General features: G+C 36.0%; 1 protein-coding gene across 9 annotated transcripts in view; it reads left to right on the top strand.

Moving 5' to 3' along the window:
• The first annotated feature begins 533 nt into the window (after nucleotides 1-533).
• The window catches only part of LOC139138348 (single-stranded DNA-binding protein 3-like), a 119335-nt gene continuing 109599 nt past the window's right edge, over nucleotides 534-10269 (top strand). For 5 of the 9 annotated variants that reach the window (XM_070706685.1, XM_070706688.1, XM_070706687.1 and 2 more), the window contains exons 1-4: nucleotides 551-689; nucleotides 925-997; nucleotides 1207-1268; nucleotides 3919-4003. In XM_070706685.1, coding sequence (XP_070562786.1) covers nucleotides 634-689; nucleotides 925-997; nucleotides 1207-1268; nucleotides 3919-4003 — 276 coding nt within the window. In that variant the 5' untranslated portion in view covers nucleotides 551-633. Of the gene's footprint in view, nucleotides 690-924; nucleotides 998-1206; nucleotides 1269-3918; nucleotides 4022-10269 lie in introns of all 9 variants that reach the window. The other 4 variants (XM_070706684.1, XM_070706686.1, XM_070706682.1 and 1 more) reach the window with 2 other exon arrangements.

Below are 10269 nucleotides of genomic sequence, written 5' to 3'. Positions count from 1 at the left end.
AGCCGTCTGCAACAATGTGTCCGATGCCAACATAATATTACGCGCTGAACATTTAAAAGTTTCATACTTGACTTTAGAAAAGATACCCTTTACTTGCACACATAGTACACAACTTTAGATGGTCAAATCTCATCAAAATAGGGCGAAAAAGATAAAACGATGCCAGTTGTAGAGTTGTTCTCATTGCAACCTCCTGGCTCATATTATTATTGGGTGTCCTCCCTCGTACACATACGATACTTACTGTAATACTGATTCTAATTGCGATAAATACTCATTTCTTTTTCCCTGTAAGTGTTTACATAGGTTTGAGATTAGACCGGAAGTCGATGAGAGAATGCTGTCATTACCTTTAGACAAATTACACTTTCTCATTCACTTTATCGAGGGAGGTAATTTTCTTAAACAACTTCGCTCTGTCGAAGGTCCCTCGAAAGAAAATGGCCAATTGAATATATTTATTTTCATCACGTGAACATAGCTTGGTACAGTTTCAAAATCTCCATTCCAATTACGGTTATTCAGCCAATCAAAACTGCCGTTTCGACAGGTCATCAACTGCAGTTCCTATGACAACGAGGTCGGACTCGGCCTTGATGGCTTGACAGGTGCGTGACAGTTCAGCTACCCAGCATGTACGCCAAAGGAAAGGGTTCCAGCGTACCTTCGGACAGTCAGGCGAGGGAAAAGTAAGTTTCCTTTACTTGCAGTGCAAAACCAAGTGTATAATTCGAATCTACAGACTTGAAACTATTGGGTTTGATACTTGTTTCGTGGAGATCCGTTCACGGAAAGCCGAAATTTACAATTTCATTCGCCGGTCTCGTCCGGCTTAGCGCTCGGTCTCACAGTCATTATGGCCTCCTGGTTGCTTACCTAGTAAACAACGTGGTAATTTCTGTCTATTTCCTTTTCTCTATTCAGGTTAGCACTGTATGTTTATGAATATTTACTCCATGTCGGAGCTCAAAAAAGTGCACAGACGTTTCTTTCGGAGGTAAGTAAATTTTTGTACCATACCCTTTTTGTGTATATACTAACCCTCCATTTTGAATTCTGCGTGGTTTCCCTCCACGCTTGGCGATAATAAATACACGCCGTGACACGGTTAGCACAATGGTAAGCGACTTACGAACATTAGAATGTGCAGTGTGTTGACCAAATTTTCTCGTGTGTCCAATAATTGTTTGTATTTTATTCATTTAGATACGATGGGAGAAAAATATAACACTTGGAGAACCGCCGGGTTTTCTTCATTCATGGTGGTGGTAAGTAGTACACATATAATATGTGGAAATGATACAAAGTTACGCACTCACAACACTGTGTTCTCTCACTTCGTGTTGTAAATTGCGACACCATTGTCCGAGTCAGTGATAATTTTGCTCGGCGTAGAATATTTAACACATAGCATTTTACAGTATGCTTTCACTGGAAGTCATCATACGTGGTGGTTTGTATATGGGGATAGCTCTACCGGCCACTGTATGTTGGTGTGCAGTGGTAGCCCTCCATGTTGAAAGGAGGCCCTGTCTTTTGTTTGGCTGTGGTGGCACTGACCTAGCCGCGCGTTATGAATAAAACCTGGTTAATATTAACCCGTGGAAACGTCGACAAAATCCTTTGTGGCGGAGGTTTAGTGTACGGGCGTTTAGGTGATGTGACATCGATATTACTGAAGACGTCGAGGATTTAAGTCCATGATAGCGGGTTCTCCAAAGTTACAAGTCTTTGGTCCGCATGAATTGTAACTTATACCTAGATCATTTAAATTTACCTTTTGTTGGGGGCTCTGTCAATTATTTGATTTGTAATCAACGAAAACCCGTAAAATGCCTCGAAGGCTTGCACTCAGTCTCCCGTTGTCGAAAACCGTTCAGGCACATTTGATGCGAAATAAGGACAGTCGGCCCAAAGTTGCTCAAATTATCGTCGAAAACAGTTATTTATGTACATGCTACCACTTTTGTGCGTGTTAGCCTTGTATAAACACGTACTACAAATGACCACCTTTTATGTACCTCTGAGGTTACGAGTCCGACGTCTGTATGCCACCCTAACCCAGTCAAACTTGTGACAGGAAAGAAAATCAGCCCGAAGACTGGACTATTTTAGACTCTTTTATCGTGAGAAAATATTGTGTGTGAGCTACGGCGTATACTGTTCTTTGTTTGGAAGTCAAACCCATAAGTGGGCATTGTGGTAAAACAAAGGAAGTCTGCTTACAAAAGGTTGAAATATTCCGTGTTGACAGTGTCGTCTGCTACCTCATGCCATGCTGCAATATTTAAATGCAGTACTGTATGGACCTTGCTTGCACTACTCGTTGCTTTCTATGGAAATTTTTCAGAGTAAGTAACATGAAGAAAGCTAATTTTACAGGGTCAATTCTTTATAATGCTTTCAATTTTTACCTCAAATTATCATTTTAAAATAATATTTCATAACACAAGGACTTAATGGGGTGACAGTCATGATATATTTTCTAGCGGACATTGTTCAGTGTCAGAAACTGTCGCAATTCGTCTATTTAGTATTGATGATCTTTTGTAATTCTGTTCCAAAATGTGTATTGATGTTACAATGTTTATAATTGTGATTGCTTTATGTGTGATAGGTTATGAGTGTTGTGAACCACCTATCTCATTCCATCAGTGGCATTTTGTTTACGATTAGTAGACGATATTAAAACACTGGAATTTTTTGTTGTAAGAAAAATTTTGCCTAAATTAATGTTAAGCTTGTTGCCCATGCCTTTATTAATACCTATACCAGTGAATATCTGCAGAGACGAGTCCTATCATAGATGCATTTACTAGTATTTTCAGATGGCAGTTAATTTGTGAAAAAAATCTGTAGAATTGTGCAGAGCCAAAAACCGTAGTCAGGTGTGACAATTTTGGTAGGTGTCACCATCATCAACTCGATGCATCTCTTGGAAGTTTAGAAGGTTGTAAGTTCTTGATCCTCAGTTTCAAAGTGACAAAAATGATGCGACTTCTATAGAGACAATTGTGTGTATAGGTATTTTATCAGAAGTATGGCTTATTTTAAATTTCCCAAAAATATGGATCGTCAAAAATGTGTTTTGTTGATGTTCATAAAGGGGTCATATTTTCAAGACAATTGACAGAATTATCGTGCTTTGTTATTCATTTAATTGTTCAGAAAAGAATGATTTAGTCATAAATTTACCAATCTGAAAAATGAGTGATTTAGTAATACACTTCAAATGATATTTTTCATTACCCTCTTCAAGGGGTATTCATGGACGAGTTTGCAGGTAAAAAAGAATTGAAATTGTCAACTTTTGCGGGAACTTTTGAAAATTTTGCAAAAATGAAAAATTCACCTTACTGTCTGATTAACTTTTGAACCAAAATATCAGACAATGTCTGCGTAGAGTTTAGAAATGAAATTGCACAGTCACCTTTCTTGATACGTGTCAATGAGAAATAAAGGAAGTGGTGTTATGCAAGCCTTTAAAAAGTATCCTCAAATTATGATCTATGAAGCTCCTGCGGTACTACCAAATGCAACTGTGAAGAAAAAATAATGCTGATTGTAATTTAGTTTGTTGTGAACAGCACAACACATGTGGTAGAGGCTGCTGCCTTCTTAAGTCCTAACAAATTTTGTCTTTGAGCTCCCACATTTATTGCTGTAGTTTACAGTTGAGTCCTTTGACCTATAATTTTTACCGTTTTAATAATTTACATCTGCAGTGACCATTGCTGTTTGACAAAATTTATCAAAGTCCAGTTGAAAATTTCAAGTTAGTATTTATTTTTGCATGTTAGCGAAAGAACTGTGAGATCACTGGGAATCAGCCATAATAGTGTAGCAATAAATGGCTGGTTCTGTGACACTACTTTACAACAAGGCTTAACATTAATTTTTTTCCCTGTATTTTTCTAGTGTATTTTGGGATTTATACTGCGCAGCTCCTGAAAGGAGAGAGACTTGTGAACATTCTAGTGAGGCAAAAGCTTTCCATGATTATGTAAGTAGAGAGTATAATGTAAGTATTCTTCTCTCTTTCTTCCTGTTTCTTATTTACTTTAAGTTTGGGGAATTTTCTTTTCCATGGGTCCAGGGCCCTTGCAAAACAGTACCAAAAAATATGTCAAAATCCTTTGATAATTTGGTTGTCAGGATGAATTTCAGGTCTGAATGTCGGAAAAAATTAATGTGAATTGTAAGATTTGTAAAATTACAAGTATCTATAAACATTTTTAATATGTTTTTATATAATAAATTGAAATTGCATTTCTCAGTGCCATGCTTAATATAGTGACAACAGTTTTTTTGCGGCTTTGAAGTGAACAGGAAAGATGGAGAAAAAGTAAGTTTGTACTTACTGATAAATAATTGCCTACAGATGTCACAGGTGAACAGCAAGTGTGTTAGCATGTGCAGTTCAACTCTTTACTTAATGCTGCAGCAGATCTTAACTATTTTTCATAGTAGAATTGTGAACTTATGGAACAAAACTGTTGTATGACATTATTCATCTTAGCATTGTTGTAAAACATAAAAATTGTGACTGGAAATTTCTTTTTTGCTGGCAGTAATATAGAAGGATATATGCTGACCTTGTATCCAAGGGCTCTCTGATCAACAGTTTCATTTTTTTAAAATCTGTTTTATGCCCGCCCATTTCACATCAGTCATAAATTTTGCTGAGAACGTTGAGAAATATAGTTAGGATGGACATAATTATTTGAATACAGCCAATGACCAATGGGAAGCTTGGAGGTGGGTGTTCCTTGATCTGGAGCCACAGGCCAGTAGATGTGCACAAGATCTGTTGGATATTCTGTTTGGTGCGTGGATTTTATAGTTCTTCTCATTGTGGTGGATAAGATGTATGTCTGGATCAAACTCCTTTCCAAAATAATCTTTTTTCCCTCCATTCAGCTTCAATGCCAGGTCCAATGACCAATGTTGAAGGAGACAGAAAGTGTTAGTTTTGGTAGATCTATTTGTTGTCGTTGTTTGAGGTTGATCATTGGATTCAGAAGAGTCTGGTATCATAAAATTGACAATCAAGGATTAAGTTGCCCGTGGGCATGAGTGTCTTATTTAGATTACACCATACTTAGTGTACTTCTCAAAAGATGTGCCATTGTCAAATTAACAAGAGTAAAGTGAAGTGCACTGCTTAAGCAACGTTTTGATTTTCTCCCTGAACTGACTTCTAATTGACAGTGGCTGGTGTGTGTGCATGTATTGTATTTGCCACACTCTAGAGGGCCCCTCAAGTGTCAATAAATAAGACCACCTATGCAAGGGCCCCCAGTGGAGTGAAATCTCTGGAATAGCGTGACCTGCTTCTCTCAGTTCAGCATATTCATCCCTTCGCTCACTGGAGGAAATACCAGTGGATTCCACAAACACATAAATTTTAGGCAGGGTTTCTGCTCTGTGATTATTTTGCCTGAGATGTGAACTTACCCTAAATAGCTTTGTATTCTTTTGTGAAATTTATGAAGACTATCCTTCAGACAAGCAAAATTGATCCTAGGAGTGTATAGTCTGTGAAAAGTTGTTCTTTTTGCAACATCAACATTCAAGATACATGTACTTCCATCAGCATGAAAAGCATTGGAACATACAATCTTGAGTACCAATTTTACTGTTATCATGCCTGACATAGATGATGTCAAATCTAGCAAATCAGTACCAGTAAACAAAGAGGGGATACTATGATTGCACAAGTTTTTAACATCATAATGCAAAGTCTAATGCATAATTGTGGCTGTTGGTAGACTGGCCTTGTTTGATTTTAACAATTGTAGCATATAACTTAAACACATTATGCAACAATGAACACTGTGTCAGAGGTACAGTCTGCAGAGTACACAAAGGCGTACTGCATACATTACGACTAGAACAAAAAGAACCGAGAACAGGTCTGTAGTGGCAGAGACAGTCCTTTATTTTATTGTGACAGCTGATTATTTTGTTTCTGTGCCGTAACACTGTGGCTGGTCATCATCAAGGAAGGGATTTGTTGGGTATTTAAACAAAAATTAGCAAAATTAGACATTTAGTTTGGTGTGTAAACAAAGTGTGAAATTCAAGTCCATTGAATGAAATGTTTTCAGTGTGAGTTCTATACCAATGTGGGTCACTGTATGGCTTCCAACTCAAAGGAATGGACAACTGCGGAATTTTTTTGTTCTACCCTTCTGTTATTGGTCAGATTCGTGTTGCATTATTCTAGTTAAAATTGTAGAGGTCAGTGTAACCAATCTTTAACTCTTTAGGTTCAGTAAAATTTACTGACAGTTCATAAGGAATGTTTTCATCAAATTTTCTATACTTTTCTTTTGCAAAGTTCACCATGATCGTTGATGAAAAGTAATGTCATATTGAAAGCAATGGTTACATGACAACAGATGCTTTACAAGGGTGTTGTGAATACCACACAGAAAGCCAGTAAAGTTTTGATCATGTTAACACATTCTGGCAATTGTATTAGGAAGTATTTCACCAAAAATCCAGCAATTTTGTGAGTTTCAACAATTTTGTCATCCAGTTTCCTGCTTTAATACTGGTATCATGTCTTTGCGTTGTTGCCATTTGCATTCAATTTATACATGTTGTGGACCAATGTAAATATCTAAAATAAAATTCCTTGTGTAAAAAATAAAATATGTTCCTCAATGTCTATTTTGTAAATTAAATATGTTTTCTGGAAGGGACTGAAATGATTTGTATGTCATGGAATTCCATTGATCATAAATACCGTTTTATCGTAAGCAAACGAAGATGGTACTGCCCGAAGATAATAGCTTTGAACTTGTTTACAGTGTACATCCATGTATGGAAACCAATAATAGATTTAGTGCAAATTCAATGTTTAACACATGAAATGTCAAGTAATATATTTATCACAGTGAAACAGACCAACTTGTTGAAGAGTCATCCCTGAGGAATTAGCTACAGTCCGAGTGATTTAATAAACAACTCCTCAGGTATTTGTGATGACTTCATGCTAATAACACGAAGTTGCATAAAACAGTTTTTCTATCTTATGGGTAATAGTTATAAAGAGGTAGAGGCAATGTGCCTTTTGAGAGCAAGGAATGGTATGAAAACAAATAGTTTGTGTAAAGCGTCAAAGCTTTTATATTCTATTTTCAATCAAATATTAGCTGAATTGAATATGCGTAGCTATTAAATAGCAGCTTGTTTGGTATTACTATTACTATTACCATTTCGCCACTGTGGTTCAGTCTAAGCCCATAGGAATCAATGGCACGTGTAGAACAATTTATAAGGAATCGGGGTGAACAGGTGGAATAATTTGGAACTCTCCTCTGATGCCTTTCAATCATCTGGACATCTTTTACCAAATCCTTGAACAAAAACACATCTATTACACGCCTTTTTTTTTGAAATTATTTGAACACTATCCATTTTCACCTTATCTCTCCTTGTGTAGGTCCACCTATGCCAAGGAAAAGTGTTGAATTTTTAGAAATTTGGCAGTGGCAGGATGTATTTAGCCACTGTTTTAATCTACATAGCATACACCTGTAGTGCCACTGGCGTGAATTTTTAAAAGCAAGTTTTTTGAAAATATTTTATAATAAGTGCTTCTTTATCCAACCATAGAAGCCATGAAATTATGCTGTTCATTAAATTATATTGTGTTGAGTTGTACATTTGTCTTTTTGAGAATATGGAGGTCTATGACTTGACTCCCGCCACTGTATTCTTTATGCAGAGTGTGCACCAGACAATGTTTCTGCAGACGTAGTATTGTTGATCTCATTCTCACAATGACATTTTAAGTTGTTTTTGGAAGGCATTAGGAAGTTGGGTAATTCTGTTAAGTTGTTTATACTTCTTAGTCAGTCACTAGCCCTGGCTGGTCACCCAGTAAAATATAGGGGCATTTTCAAAGGGGGGGGGAATTATTGTCCCACTTGTCGTACAGCGCCTTTTTTTGACCTCATTGAAACAGCCTCTGCCATGGATCCTGGCTTCTCTCTGTGCTAATTTGAATATTAGTAAAGGGGCATGTTACATAAGGCATCAGCAGACTTAGCCAGGGATTGCTAGACATGGTGACTACTGAATGAACATATCAAGGAAACAGTATTTTACTATATTTTTTGGCCTTTTTTTATTCTTTTTTGAATCAAGGAAAAAAAGTAATTCATTTTAAGCGTGGGCATGGAGACCTCTAATTTCAGGACCAGGAAAGGACACTTTTACTGCCAGTCAAAGAGAAAATATCGTAATTCAAATGCTACATCATGCAACTTGTTGAAATAAATACTTATTCAAATGAGGATCAAATAAAGTTTTTAAATTTTTTACCCAGAATAGCGTCCAGGGAAGCCATTTTACAAAAGATACTACATATTGTCTATCCAAACAGCAAGAAGTCTGTTTTCCCTTTGAGAAATCCTCCCACTTGATTTTCAGACTTTTTTGTTCCGTATGAATAATTTGCAAAGCACAGGTCTTCTTTTGCAATATGTTCAGTTGTTTGGTTAACGGCACTGTGTCAAATAATTTATTGTCATTTTTTCGTCATCACCGTCCCATTTGAAATTCATTGTTACATCGATGTAGTGGATTTCACAGGTGATCTGTGTGGATGAAAGCGCATTTTATTTGAAGTTTTCACTCGATGGATTGTCTGAACATGATCAAATTTTACTCTTCATCATTTAAGAGTTGAAATTAATAAAATTATCATGGTTACATAAGATTGAACAGAACAATTTTGCATGAAATGAAAATAGTCTGATATTGAGTGTAGGCCTTGTACAACTGTGGCTATCACACAACCCTATTGTTTTTCACTAAGTAGTCTGAATATATCATGGAGAGATGGAGATGGGTTTGAATATTCTCCTTAGCAGATTTTGCACGTTGTTCTAAATTTAGGTAATAAGTCCCTAAGGGCCGATTTAAAAAAAATATGAAAAGTCTGTTCATACCTGCTTTTATGGAACTGTTTTGTTTGTAGCAAAATGAATAATTGACGTAGTTAACAGAGTGCAATTGTAAGTCTGACAAGTTGTTGTACTTTGACACTATGGTCCACTGCTAAAAAAACTTAAAACAATATCATCACCAATATAATTCTCTTTTTTGGGACAGAAGTTGTGCAACTCAAAGATATTGTTTATATGCAAAACAATCAGATTGCCATGGTTTGTTATTTCCCCTAATTATCAAGTTATGTTTGATCATTATGGTTTGTAATTGGACACTATTTGTACTGTGCATCACTTTCCAAATTTTCCGTAGAGTTATTCTTAATTTTATGTGATGTGAAAAGAAACACATTTATCATATGACAAAATAATTTTGAGCTTCTTTGAGTTGTATAGTAATTGAGTATCGGTCATAACTTTTTAAAATGACATTTAAACAAATTCTTAAACAAAAGATAAGGTGCCTTAAAAATGTGAAGTATAATAGTGTAGCTTCCATTTATACCACAGATAGCTCTCAAAAATAAGACATTTGGGGAAATCATTCTGTCATACAAAAAGAGACTTTGTTGAATTTTCCTCCATGCAGGAGTAAATAAATTTTAGAGGAAAGATTTCGTTTGTGATATTGGAGTAGGCTTCTAGAGAAGCATAACAAAATAAATTTCATTACACAGTGCCTAGTTTCAACAGTTTTTGCTTTACATCATTTGAATTTTTTTTTGTTTTTTGACTGTACTGTAGTCGTAACTTGCTAGAGATCATGATCGATAATTACACGTGAAATGTTCAGACATGTGATCATCAGTGGTATCTAAACAGAATGATTTATGTGTTGGCTGGTCCCTCTATGTCGGATAGAGTATATCAATTTGCACCAGCTTAGGTGGCTTTGAAGTTCTTCCATTTTATCCAAAGGAGGGGTCAGCACTGGTAAATCATCATGCAAATGAGGTTTGAACATGGGGGATCCTTTCTGAATGGATGTATTTTGTAATTAACAAGTGTTAACCTTTTGTTTTACTGGTCTTGTATAATTGTTCAGTTACAAAATGGACCATTTTAAATGGCAATGTGACAATTGAATATTTATTTCAGAGAACAAATTTAATTTGTACTGTTGTCCATGTTGTTTTACATGTCCTGCCAGGTTTTAAGGAATATGGTCAAATGCATCATCCATGATTTTCACATATAGTTCATAAATACAGAGTTTAAATTAGACAGGTTATGTTGACATTGTCACTCTTCCAGTAATAACACAAATAAAACTTCCTAAGCCGAGGCCATGTACCCCACAAAA

This window comes from Ptychodera flava, chromosome 8 (assembly GCF_041260155.1).
Source record: "Ptychodera flava strain L36383 chromosome 8, AS_Pfla_20210202, whole genome shotgun sequence".
Classification (NCBI taxonomy): Eukaryota; Metazoa; Hemichordata; class Enteropneusta; family Ptychoderidae; genus Ptychodera; species Ptychodera flava.
This window is presented reverse-complemented; position numbering and strand designations above follow the sequence as displayed.